Genomic DNA, 14,589 nt, shown 5'->3' on the forward strand with positions numbered 1-14,589 from the left:
CTCATGGAAAACAGAACAGAAGAAACAGAAAGGGAGTGGGGAGATTCCTTCTGAACAATCTGATTCCTGCAGTGGCCCTTTATTACAGCCAATGACAGATTTTAACACCCAATGTGGTTGGATTCTACCTTCTTGGCTTAGAAAGAATATGAAAGAAAGGCATCTGGAGACATGAGGTGAAAGGATTTGAGGGGAGGGGAAGCCAGAGGAGTGAGATGATACTTGAGTCCTCACTCTTTAAACTGGCTTTCTCTCACCTATCCCTATCCCACTCCCATCCCAGTCACAGCTGTATTGCTTTGAGGTACAAAATGACAAAGGTCTGGTAATCTAGAGAAAGTAGGACCTGGGAAGCATTTATGATGACAGTAAATAAGAATATGTCTTTCAAAGTTTAAAGAACACTATCCTAGAGAAATAATCTTTAAGGTGACATCATGCTGGGGTCAGAAAAACATGGTAAGGGACAGGCTATTAAATACAGATTTCACTGGACCAAAAAAGATTACCAAGTTATTTATTTAAAGGTTAAACCAATTACCAATCTCCTCCTAATACCCACCTAGAGGTGACCCCATGATGGAGCAGGGAAGGTCCCAGAGACTCTCACAAGCTAAAACACTGTAGCAAACCAGCATTTCTTGAAGTTTCCTCTGTAGTGGAGCAGCACAGGGCCCCTTTGGGCCATGCAAAAAGCACTAGATGCTGGGAATAAAAACGAGTCACTGAATGATGAAAACTAAAGCACTCCAAAGAAGATGCCAAGACTTTACACTCTATTGATTTTATAGCTTCTGTTTAAAATTGGTTCCTTTCCCACCATCATCCTTAACTAAGCCAAATAGATTTGGCCACAAATCAGTCAGTTCTGAAACATTTCATGAATTAGTCAATGATTAATCATCATGACCAGACACAGTCCATGGGTAAATAAGTTGATATTTCCTGAAGTTAAGATTTAAAGAGGTTATCAGAATTTAATAAAGAATTTGCTCTTAGCTGAGAGGGTCCTAAATCAAGAACTGAATACATGTCATAACTGTTCACTATTAGAAAAAGAAATCATACAAATAATTATTCTATCCTTATAAATTAAAAATTAAATTAAATAGTATGTATTGAATTTCACTGAATTGAAACTCTTAAGCTCTTTTATTTAGAGCAGCATGTCCAATATAACTTTCTGTGCTGATAGAAATGTTCTGTATCTGTGCTGTCTAGTAAATTAGCAATAGATACATGTAACTTCTGAACAGTTAAAATGTAGTTACTATGGGTAAGAAACTGAGTTTTAAATTTTATTTGATCTTAAATAATTTTAATTTAAATACCTATATGTGGCTAAGAGCTAATGAACTGGGCAACACATGCCTAGAGGTTTGATGAATTCTGGTTAATTGCTTATATTGGCTTAAATTCTGACTAGAAGAACCCAAGAGACTTTCGTTTTAAGAATTACCACATCATTAGTGATACCACAATAATTAGAATATTAATTATAGTTCTCTATTACCGATAGCACATGGAATCAATTCTTGTGCTATCGGTATACAAGCCAGAAACCTCAGACATTACACCACTTTGAAAACACCCTATTAGAAAATAAATGAAAAAGAATCTCTTTATTAAAAGCAGTCTATCCACTATGATGATTGATGGCTTAAACCATACCTAGACTGATATTTTTCTTATACTTGACTTCTCAAGCTTAGTCCCTTAGTCAGATGTTATGGTTTAGATATTAAGTGTCTCCCCAAATCTCATGTGTTGAAACAATGTGAAGAAAGTACAGAGGTGAAAAGATTGGCTTATGAGAGCCTTAACCTAATCAATGCATTAATCCACTTGAATGGATTAACTGGGTGATAATTGTAGCTGGAGGCAGTAGGTCACTGGGGGCTTGTATTTAGGGTTTATATTTTGTCTGTGGTAAAGGAAGCTCTCTTTCTGCTTCTTGGTGTTCATGTCCTGAACTGCCTTCCTCCACCATACTCGTCTGCCATGATATTTTGCCTCATCTTGGGCCCAGAACAATGGAGTTGGCCATCTGTGGACTGAGAGCTCTGAAACCATGGGCCCCAAACAAAAATTTTCCTCCTTTAATTATTCTGGTCAGGTCTTTTGGTCACAGAGGCAAGAAAGCTAAGTAAAACATCAGGTAAACTGCAAATTAAGATAGTTCTTATTAACTCAATAAGAATACTTGAAAACACTTACTACCAATGCCTACCACAAATATTTGCAAGCACTATATTATAGACAGCAAGATATAAACCAGGAGTTGGTGAAAACAAAATAATAAAAATTTTATGCTTTGCAGGTCATATAATCTATGTCACAACTACTATGCTATTGTGTGCAATAGTAGCCATAAGCAATATGTAAATGAATGAGCATGGCTATGTTCTATTAAAACTTTACTGACAAAAATAGGCAGTGGGCTGGATTTGGCCCCAAACAATAGTTTGCTAATCCATGGTCTAAACAATTGATACCAAAACCATAATCATAGATTTTTTTCACTCACTTGAACAAAGTTCAGGACCCTGTCTTCAGAAGTTCTCAATGAATAGGGTTCAAGTGTGGCATGAGAACTTGTATTTTGAAAGGCTCATTAGGTAATTCTAATTAAAACCTGTGTATAGAAACTATTGGTGTAGCTGAAAGAATGTGATATTTGAAGTCAGAAGATGTTGGTTTAAGTCTTGTTTCTATAGCTAACAATCTTGGGGGAAATTACTTAATCCTTCCACACTTCACTTTACTTATCTGAAAAACAAAGATAATACCTATCTCGTATGATTGTACATACATTTTTCACTTAATAATATTTAAATTCCTTCCAAGTACAAAGAACAGTGTTAAATCTTATGGGAACAAGATGGATAAAGTTCCTAAATTTATAGAGCTTTCAGCCGAGAGATAAGCAGATATAGTAAAAAAGTAATAACAAATATTCTGTTACAATTAAGACAAATTTAAGTTAATGAGGTAATACAGATTGCCTTGAGAATGTAGTACAGGGAAATTTGTTCCATACTTGAGGTCTGAGATCATGTGAAAATAAATATTAACTAATTTTGTATAATGCTTTGTGAACACACATAATTTGAGTGTTTTCAATTATTCTAACATTATAATTCAAGGCATTCAACATTATCACTTGATCATTTTCAATAATTTATTCAATAGATGTTTGTTGAACATCCGCCATGAGTGAGGCAGTATAGCTTGGGGTCCCTGCCCTCATGGAATTTACATTCTATTATATAATGAGACACCATTAACACATAAATAAATAAGATAATAAGTATTTCAAAGGAATAAAATGAGGCAATGGGATGAACTAGGAGATATCTTAGTGAAGTTATGGACATATGCTCTACAGAGGAACTCTCTAAGCTGAGACATTACAGATAAGAAAAAGCCAGTCGTCTTATTTATATCACTGAATAATGCTTATGAAATTGTTTTCTAAATTCTAACACATACCACACTACAATGACATTTATCATTAGGAAAATAGGGCCTGTACCATGAAGGGACAATTTCTTACAAATGACATAAGAAGCCTGTAAAATGTAAAGCACAGGAGTTCACCTAGTTGGATGCTTGAATCCTCTTTTCTAATATTTCTTCATTCAACAAATATTTATCAAACACCTACTGTATGCTAACCCTAGCTCTAAGCACTGAGAATATATGGCCAAGAGCAATAGAGCAAGTCTCTGTCCATGTGGAGCTTATACTCTAATGGGGAAGAAAGATAATAAACAAGATGTTTGTTAGTTGGCATTCTGGTCACATTCTTCTAGAAGATCTCTACTTTGTTCCACGTAAGTGTAGAATGCAAATGCCTGAGAGCAATAAGGAAAATCAACATTTTTAGATAAAAAATCCTACTCCAAAATTACTGTTTAAATGATATTCCACTGTTCATATATACCATAATTTATATAACTTAACAACAAATTTTGTTAAATACTATTATTTCATTAAGTGTATACTCTTTGAATACTTTTCAGATTATCTTCTTAGGGCAAATTCCAGAGTAGGATTAATGAACAAAGAATATGAATATTTTAAATTTTGATATAATACATGTTGCCAAATAGTCTCTGGAAAGATTATACAAATTTCTATTCTCATCAGAACTGCATGAGAGTGTATTTCCCACACCTTCCTAAACTGTTGTTTTGTTTTTTTTTTAAGGAAAAGCTAATGTTTTCTTTACTTAAATTAATTTAACTGGTTCTTCTTTGTTATATATGATAGTAGAATCCATTTTCATAAAATTATACAAGCATAGGCTATATCTTTTTCTAATTAGGACCCCATTCTTGTGTGTGGGCATAATCTTTATAATTTTGATAAATATTATCAATGAAAAAAGTCCTATTTATCTTTTATTTATAGTTTTTTGATTAATAAAGTTAAAGCTCTTGTTTTTACAGTTATCATCTAGTTTACATTTTATTTTGTTATTTTTCTCCCGAGTTAATTTTTTATTTTCTCACAGATTCTAAGGGGTCTTTGTCAATGAAGACTATTAATCCTCTGTCTGCCCTTATACTGAAGATGTATGTCTCAGTTTGGTAGGGTTTGCCTTTAAGTTTCTCAGTCTGTTCTTTTATGGATTCTTGGTTTTCATACCATAGTTTCCTCACTTCAATGTTATAAAAAATATTAGCCCATGTTTCTATGATTTCTCTGGTTTCATTTTTTTTTTAGTATTTGATCTATTTGGAATTTATTTTATGAAATGAATGAGAAAAGACTCTAGCTTTCCCTTTTTACACATATTCAATAAATGTGCTCCAATATCATCTACTGAATAAATCATCTTCTTCCTACTTATTTGAAATGCCACCTTGATCTTATATTAATTTCTTATGTATTCTTAGATCTATTTCTGGACTCTATTCTGTTCCTCTAATTAGCCTGTCTATTCCATCATGAGAAGCACTCAGCTTCACATCATTTCATAACCAATTTAAATATCTGCTACAGCAAGTCTTTTTCATAAGTCATACCTTCAATGCTATGTCTTCTTGGCACTTTTCAGATGATTTATAAATTGTGGCATACCTAACATTAATAAAAACCAGCTATTTAAAAATGTCTAAAGCTATAAGATACACAGTCATTCATTCTCAAAACATTGCTCAGAACCCTTTAAAATTAATAGCTTGATATTTTTAATGGATCACTTCAAAATAAAACACCAATCCCCCCCAAAATTCTGAAAACAAATAATAGAAACTGAATTATATCATTAGTAACCTTTTAAACATACGCGACAACATCCTAACTAAAAGTCAAGAGCTCATCAAATACCCTGATTGAAAAAGAAAGGTTTCAAGTAGAAACTCAGCTTCTAGTATCAATGCAACACTTTTCATTATTACATGTTTCTGCCAGCTAGTTTTAGTTTTAAAAGAACATGCACACAAGAATCAGAGTGATTTAATATGTACAGTCTTTCATCAAATGTCTCAAAGGTTGGAGAATATTGGGTAAAAAATATGTTCAACTATGATATTGCTCCACTAACATTTCCATGTGGTTTCTTCTTTGAAAAAGGATGAAAAAGAAAGTAACTTTATTTTTATTTAATAAAGAAGAAATTAATAGAGAGAAGAAATTAAAAACTTTTTATAAGGTTCAGGCAGGTATCCTGAAATGAAAAAGATTTGGATTTGGGAGGCTTCATAGATACAGAATCACAATATGACTTAAGAGTTTCCTTAAACAACTTTTGGCTTTATTTGCCTCTTATGTCTGCCATGTCGCCTCTACCCATTGAATGACACTTAGTAAAAATGTTACTTTCTTTGCAAAACCTCTGACTTTTCTTATATTCCAAGAACAAATCCTACAATTTCCATATTTTCTATAATATCTTGTTTATGCCTCTACTGTCATCACATCCTATCATTATAATTATTTATGTGAGCTCTTTATGGATAGGAAATATATTTATTCATTTTTAAAATCTTCACTGTTTTATACAGTGTTTGAAACTTAATGATAAAGATTTAGTGAAAGTTTTTGAATGAATGAAAAGAAAAGCAGCACAGAAGTAATAGTCCTAATCTTGACTGGACTAGTAAAATCACATGTGGGATATTAAATTTCATCTGGGAGTTACTTTGAGACAGATACAGCAAAGCAGAGTTGAAATGGTGACCTGTGGCAAAGAGTCACCCGAGGATCAACTGAAGGAATAGTTCATGACTACTTAGCATGAGAAAAAAAAGTCTCAGAGCCATTTTCTCATCCATGTAGTTATCAAATATCAACAGTATTGTGCTGGAGACATAATCATGATCAAAATGTTGTCCTTGTCCCTTGAAAAGCTTTGGTCTAGTGAGACACAGAGGCCAAACAATCCACTATAATATGCTATGGTAAGGGCTACACCTAGAGAGGTGGTGGGTATTATAGGAGCACCTGGAGGGTTTGTGGAAACGTGCAGAGGAAGTCATCTTTAGGATCCTAAGCAACAGTGTAAAAAGATAAGCAGAAGCCAAAGAGACAGGAAACTTTGTTTTAGACAGGAAAATAAAAGCATGTATAAAGGCTTGGAGGTGAGCAAAAGGAGTTCTACAAACTGGATTTTTTGGTATGTTTACTGGGTAAAGTTTAAAGAAAAAGTAGTCTAAGAAAGCAGTTGTAGATAGAAGCACTGTTCAGATATGAATGCCTCCCACACAATGTTAATGAGAAGCAAAAGTGATGAAGGGCTTGGGGTGCAGTCATTCTGGCTGCAGGGTGAACAATGGACTGGAAGGAAGGGTATGGAGGCTGGAAGACTAGTTAGGAAGCTATGCCATTAATAATCTATGTGTGAGATGATAGTGGCTTAAACCAGGAAAATGGCAGAGCAGCAGTGACAAACTAGATCCTACAACTGCTTTCTAATAATCAAGAGACCAGTAAATAAAAAATAGGCTAAACCTGTTTCATACAGCCCTAAAAGTTAGAATGTGACTAATATAAATTACAAAGAAAGAAATTTTTGCCCAATATCTATCTAATATGAAGCAATCTACCTGAGGAGGCTATAAGTCCCCTGCAACTTGTATAGTTCAAGATAAGACATTTTATAAGAAATTCAAAATGTCAAATTTGAAATGCTGGGCCAGAGCAGCATTTCCAACACTGAAGTTCCACAGATCTACTAAATTTTATTTGTTTGATATTTGGGGCTGTTCTCTCTGCCTGATGTAAAAAAAATAAAATATGTAGTATTAAGTCATGTCAAAGGCTATGCCTGTGCTAACCAGTACTCTCATGAGGAAAACTATACTTTCAAATTTTAACATCATTTGTCAACTGATATATTTTATGTGAATTGAGCATCCATGTTTCATAATTCCCTCTCAATAAATAGATTGTTTACATGCCTAAAGCTGTCATTGAACTACAATTATTACTTATATGAGCAACAAAACTAGCAGGAGCTATCACTGTCTTCCCTTGGCATGCCAGACTAGCACAGCATCTCCCATGTTCACTACAGCCTGAAAAGCAGGTTTTGTGCTCATTATAAAGATAAGAAAATGGGCTCAAAAATATTAAATAATTTGCCTAAAGTTACTAAACTGATAAGTGGGGAACGGGAATTTGAACCAAGTCCTGCCTGATTCCTATGTCTGAGCATTTTCCCACTATTTATTGGCATCTTAGAAATCTTGAAGAAGGTTTTAAGGAGCAATAAAAATAAGTATCATTTCTTTATAAAGTGCCAGGTACTTTTACCTGCATATTTTAATTTCATTAATTTCTTCAGCTTCACTTTTGAATGTCAGAAGATCTGACTTAAAGTCTAGTAAAATCGTTGAACAGAATGAAAGTCAAAACAATCCTCTACAGTATTAGTATCTGAAAGTTTTAAAGGATTTTTGCATGATTTAGTTCATGCCATCTTCTTTACAACGTGTGAAGTAGGCAGAATGGAATTAACCCCATTTTACAAATCAGAAAACTAAGGATTTAAGAGTAACTCAGTGGCAGAACTGGCTCTCAACACACCCAGGAGGTTCTGACTCTTAGTGTTCTACTTTATGTTATGCTGTGTGTCAGTGGGCAATGGGAAGTATCATGTTATAGGAACAAAAGGCAAGAAAAAGCAAATAGACAATAACAGGCTGAACACATGTAATTACAGTAACAAAATATACCAAAATACCTGAACGGGGGCTGGGATATAGCTCAGTTAGTTGGAAGAATGCTTGCTTTGCATGCACAAGGCCCTGGGTTCAATCCCCAGCACCACACACACACACACACAAAATTGAACAAAAATTCATAAAGGTATCAGGATACCAACATTAAGGTAATATGTAAAAAGATTTTAAAGGATTCTAAGACATTAATATTAATGCTTATGTAAAAACCCTAAAGCTGATTGAGAAATATTGGTATTAGTTTTATTCCTCAAATCCTAATCCTGAAGTATACTATACAGTGATAAAAACCAAAAGAAGTTATCAATCTGACTTGTTACCTGATAACATTTTAATATTTTAGTTTTAATTTAGTTCATACACTTAGAAAATCTTTAGACTTAATTTCAGTTCAATTTATAATTAATTTCTTTTGGGCAAATCCCACCAAACTTTGGTTTATGACAGTGGAACTTTGTTTAGTTCTAGTTGCAGTGCATTAAGAAGTTACTTCCAGTGGGGCTTAGTTTCCTTTCCTCCTATAGTCTACATAATCAGCCACACCCCCTTCCTTTTTGTTAGCTTTGTCTGTGACCTCCTGAAAAGTAGGACTTGATGTGGCACTGAGATAAATTACATTAGGCAGGTGAGCACAGAGTTCATTGGATTATGAGATGGAGACATGTAGAAGTATCTTCCTAGTAGAGTAAAACTGATTACAATCTTAGTAATTCCCTTTATTTAGCAGAAACAAGAAAAATATCTTACCTAGCTCCAGGATGTCACCAGTTTCTATTAAACAAAAAAATGTTATAGCATAGGTCATCATGATAAACATACTGAAATGGTAGAAAGGTGCAATTCTGGAGTAAAATAGGGGTTTGAAAGTTTGTTTATCTGATTACTTCATTTTAAAAGATACTGAGTTTTCTTAGTTAGTAGCTGCGGCAGTACACTAAACTTTGCCTTTCTCTAGAGACTAAACTAATAAAAACTATGAAAACCTGGAGGGACTGAGCAACAGTGCCTAAAGCTCTAAATATAATTGGGATTATTTATAAGAAATGTACGTTTCCAGATTTTCAGCTCAGAATAAAATGTTACTTTTTATAGACACCTTAATAATGACAATATTTGCTTTTTCTTTAAAAAGTGAGTTATTTATAAACTCAGACTTCTAAGAACAAATGTTTTATGGTAAAAAATGTCAAACAAAACTTTTTCATGCTATATGGCTTTTTTCTTACCTTGATATTGGGATGCAGACTCTGATAGGTGACCATATTTGTATTTTCTAACATCATTCCAGTTTATTACTGCAGGAAGAGAGAAAAGAGTCACGTAGAAAGAAAACACAAGATTCACTACTTCTGAATTTAGCAGTTTCCATTAACAGTTTTTAACTAAGTCATCACTTTTGAGATTGTATTTTAGGAAATAATACAAATAGAGACAAGAATGTTATAATTAAAAAGCTTTAGAACTGCTTATAGTAACAGAAAAGAGGGAACACATAAGCGTTCAGAACAGAAGATTGATTCAGATTCAGCTGTGTAACCACTTGGAAAAATATTTTGAAACTGTTAAACTTTTACAAAGGCTAAAGAATAAATGGGAAAATGTTAAATTATAATGTTATTAGGTAAAACAAGGGAATAAAAGTTACATTCATAAAATATCACAATTATACAAAAAAAAAAAAAAAACAAAAAAAACAAAAAAAACTAAAAACAAAGAGCACCCATGTAGGTGAACTGTGCCCTCCCAAATTTCATATTGAAGTCCCCACTCCCCAGTACCTCAGAGTGTGTATTTGGAGAAAAGATCTTTGAAGAGGTAGTTAAGTTAAAATGAGGTCACTGAGGTGGGCCCTAATTCAATATGACTGATATCCTTATAGAAAAAAAAAAAATTGGACAGGGCCAGAGAAAAGATGGCATAAAGACAGAGGGAAAATATGGCCATCTATACCTTAAGAACAAGAGACCTCAGAGGAAACCCTGCTGACACCTTGATCTTGGACTTCTGGACTCCAGAATTATGACAAAATAAATTAGTGTCATTTAAACAAACCATCAACTTGTGGTCTTTGTTATGGCAGCCCTAACAAATGAATACACTTCTTAAAAATTATCACTAAAAAAAAATGGAAGTAAACACAGCAAATAAATATACGGGGTGGTAGTACTGGATCCCCTTTATAATTTCTAATTATAGAAATTAATCAGATGTAGCTGAGCTTCAGCCCTAGCCCAACAAGTATTTTTAATTCCTCACACAAACTAGAGGAACCTGGAAAGCAGTGCCCAAAGAAGAAAAGGAGAAAACAGCTACATTACAAAATGTACATTGTTTAAATACTGCCACAAATTACTCCATGTATCAGGAAGTATTTAAACAGTGTACATTTTGTAATGTAGTTGTTTTCTCTTGTATCAGTTCTTAAATGAGAAAACAGCAGCTGAGAGAATTTCACACATAATAAAAGAAACCACTTATTTAAAAAATTTTAAAGCATTCTAAGAATAATGGTCATGTTTCAGAGTATATTGTGATATGTAGTTTAATGTAGTATGACATGTATGATACTATTTAATAATCAAATTTATTCCTCTTACACAAGCAATGTCTTTCTTCTCTGGTAGTCCCTTTCCCAGTTAGCAATAACAAGTCAGAAATCTGAAATTCTTCTTAATTGTCTGCTTTTCATTGCTTTTGGTTCTCAAATCAATTGGTTATCCAATTCTGCCAGTTCTACCTCTAAAGTGACCAGCTCCTCTCTCCCATCTCCTGGATGGAATCAGTACAGCAACCTCTGAGCTTATGTATATATTCTTGAACTTGACAAACAGAAAGCACTTTTTAAAAACTCTTTACCAAATTTTGAATTTAGATTTCATTATCTCTTCCTTTACTCAATAAAAACAGTTACTTTATTCTTGTGTCTTTTCTACATACAAATCAACATTATTTTTCTAAAATACAGATAAGATAAAATATGTCACTACTCCATTTAAAAGTCCTAAGGGGCTGGGCACAGTGTTGCACAACTGTAATCCCAGCAGCTCGGGAGGCTAAAGCAGGAGGATTGCAAGTTCAAAGCCAGCCTCAGCAATAGTGAGACACTAAGCAACTCAGTGAGATTCTATCTCTGAATAAAACCCAAAATAAGGCTGGGGTTGTGGCTCAGTGGTTGACTGCCCCTGAATTCAATCCCCAGTACCAAAAACAACAACAACAACAAAAAGTCTTTAAGGATCATACCCTATACTGTGACCAAACATATAAACATATTCCTACTTCTCTCTTCCAGATATTTCTGTTTATTCCTCAAGATCTAGGACAAATGTTACTTTGTAAAAATTTTCTGGTAATGCTTCTAAGAAAAGTATTAGCTCAACCTTGTACCTTTATGCCTATCACAGAATGCTACATCTAAATACTTACTAAGCCAGTATGTATTCCTGGAACTTGACACACAGAAAGCACTTTTTAAAAAATCTTTTTACCAAATTCAGAAACAGTTATGAGTGAGAGAAAAGTTATACATATGAATAAGTCAATATTTCAATGATGCTCTCATCAAAACTATTGTAATATAGAGAATGGTACTTAACTAAAGAAACCACTAACGTTGGATAGCAGTTATTCATGTTAACTAAGAATAACAAAAAACAGAGCATCTAAAACTGCAGATGATATAAAAGTCATTCATATTTAGCTTTATCTTAATTTTTTACAACAAATTTACTATTTCAATCATGCTAGGTTAATATTAAAAATGAAATTACTATTATTTAATGGGTAGAGTTTTAAGTTTTGCAAAATAAAAAAATGATCTATAGATAGATGGGACTGATGGTTCCATAAGTAAATGTTTTTTTGAATTTTCTGACCAGAAATGCCACGGAACTGTACACTTAAAAATTAGTTAAAATGGAAAGCTGGTGATATACCTTAGTAGTAGAGTGTTTATCTATGTGTGAGGCACAGGGCTCAATTTCCAGCACTAAAAAAATTAAAATGGTAAACTTTGTTATGTATGTTTTGTTATAATTTTAAAAATTAATCTTAAAAATGAAATTTTCATTCATGGATGTCAGGGTAAGGTAAAAGCTCAGAGGTTGCTGTACTGATTCCATTTCAGATTTAACTAAAATCTAACATTATAGCAGGCCAGAGCCAGTCATTTTCATATCTATCACCTCAGGTATTATCAATATCTTTTTGAAAATGAGAAATCTGGGGCTCAGTAAGTTTAATAGTGTCATGGAGGGGAAGATGTAGTGCAGGAAAAAGCAATGAAAGATATATAATAATGGTCCAAAAAGGGAGTAAATCCACAATGAAAAATGGAATTGAAGCAACAATGTGAATCCTGCTTAGGAAGATTCATTCATTTAATAAATACTTATCTGGTATTTGTCAGTCATGATTCTAGATACTGCATATATATCACTGAACAAAAACTGCATTCTACTGGGGTTCTTACCAGGGGTTTCACAAAACGTCATCTTTTGATTGGAGGTATTTGAAAAAGCATTTATTGCAGGGAAGCAGATGTCAGAGACTTTCTGGCAATGAACTTTCCTGTGGAAGCAGAAAGGCTGGATGACCACTCATCATCAAATGTGTAAACTTTCCTAAGCTGAGAGGGAATTTATGGGTTGAAAAAAAAAAAAAAAAAAACTTCTAAGATTCTATTAAACTTTGGGATTCTTGTTCTCTAAGTAACAAATAATATTATGGGAGCTGAGGTAGTAGCAATGAATCTATATCCCATGTGTATATATTTATGTTTGATTAAGCACATGTGTTTATCTTATTAACTATTCATAAACCTGTATTAATTGATATTTTCCTTTATATCTTACATATCAGAATCAATTAAATGAATGAAAGAGCACTTCCTATTCTATATTGTTCAGTTTGACATTTAAATCTCATTTCCAACTCAATGTTTTCAAAACAACTCTAAAGTCTTTGCTACTTCCTTACTGAAATCACATTCATAAGGAGAGAAGATGGCAGAGTAGAGGCGGTTGCTTTCCAAGCTGCTCCATGGTGGGAGACCAAGAAAGTGGATAAATAGCTTCTCAGTGAGATAGATGAAAGTGGGATTTTCCTGGGATTCAATTCTGAACACTCAGAACAGCTTGGGATATATTAAAATAAAGAAGGAAGCCCACCACCACCGTCAGTGGCTGCCAGAACTGACCACTGTGAGCAAAGCAGGGAGGGGGACTAAGGAAACATACATTGTAGGTAGCATTGTGGCATCTGGTACAGAGAAATCAGAGATCAAGGACACTGTTGACGGATCCAGAGGGTGTGCTACACTATATCCTCCTATAGGAAAGACGCCTACTGTCTTCCGGTTGTCTACAGAGAGCTGAGGCAAGAGCTACCTTGCCATGAGGCTGTGGCAGCTGTGAGGAGCAAGTTTAGGAGCCTAGACCTGGGAAATCTGAGCTGGGTCTGAAAAACAGACCTGGTAGATGCCTGTTGGCATGACCCAGAGTATGCCTAGGAGAACAGGAGAAAAATCAGGCAAGGACAGTGTTTTATCCCGGGGAATATGGGTCATAGAGACCCTAGAGCCTGGTTCCATTGACACTACAGCAGATGAAATGCCTCTGTTTTGGTCAGCATTTTTGATGCTGTGACTAAAAGATCTGACCAAAACAAATTTAGAGGAGGACCAAAACAATTTTAGAGGAGGAAAAGTTTATTTGAGGTATTACAGTTTCAGAGATCTTAGTCCATAGAAAGCCATCTCCATTCCTCAGGGCGTAAGGTGAGGCAAATCATCATGGCTAAAGAGTGTGGCAGAGGGAAGTGGCTCACATGATGATCAGAAAGCAGAGAGATCTCCACTTGCCAGATACAAATATGTACCCCAAAGCCACACCCAATGTCCCACTTCCTCCAGCCACACCCCACCTGCCTTCAGTTACTACTCAATTAATCCCATAAGGTGATTAATTCACTGAGTGGGTTAAGACTCTTACAATCCAATCATTTTTGCTCTGCACCTTCTTGCATTGTCTCACACGTGAGCTTTTGGGGAACACCGCACATCCAAACCATAACAGCCACAGAAGGAATTTAGAAAGTTCATAATTAAACTGATCTATGAAGTAAAAGACGTAGGATGTAAGGAGTGAAATCAGAGAGAAAACACAAGAAGTAAAAAATTACTTCACTAAGGAAATAAAGATTCTGAAAAAGAATTAATCAGAAACCCTTGAAATGAAGGAATTAATAAACCAAAATAAAAAGTCAACCAAAATCATCAGCAACAGATTAGAACACTTGGAAGATAGAGTTTCAGGCAACAAAGACAAAGTATATAATCTTGAAAATAAAGCTGACATAGGACAAAAGATGTTAAGAGATCTGCCCATGCTGGCCTAGA

At 34.2% G+C, this 14,589-nt stretch overlaps 1 protein-coding gene across 18 annotated transcripts in view; it reads right to left on the reverse strand.

Annotated features, from left to right (window-relative positions):
- The window catches only part of LOC114094371 (polycomb protein SCMH1), a 209,802-nt gene that overhangs the window by 135,729 nt on the left and 59,484 nt on the right, over positions 1-14,589 (reverse strand). For 10 of the 18 annotated variants that reach the window (XM_071617736.1, XM_071617748.1, XM_071617746.1 and 7 more), the window contains exons 3-5: positions 12,664-12,761; positions 9,419-9,487; positions 8,940-8,963 (exon numbers count right to left, since the gene is read on the reverse strand). In XM_071617736.1, the coding sequence (XP_071473837.1) occupies positions 8,940-8,963; positions 9,419-9,487; positions 12,664-12,685 (115 nt within the window). In that variant the 5' untranslated portion in view covers positions 12,686-12,761. Of the gene's footprint in view, positions 1-562; positions 706-8,939; positions 8,964-9,418; positions 9,488-12,663; positions 12,762-14,589 lie in introns of those variants that run through there. The other 8 variants (XM_071617740.1, XM_027937509.2, XM_071617739.1 and 5 more) reach the window with 6 other exon arrangements.

The sequence above is a fragment of the Marmota flaviventris genome, chromosome 10 (assembly GCF_047511675.1).
Source record: "Marmota flaviventris isolate mMarFla1 chromosome 10, mMarFla1.hap1, whole genome shotgun sequence".
Classification (NCBI taxonomy): domain Eukaryota; kingdom Metazoa; phylum Chordata; class Mammalia; order Rodentia; family Sciuridae; genus Marmota; species Marmota flaviventris.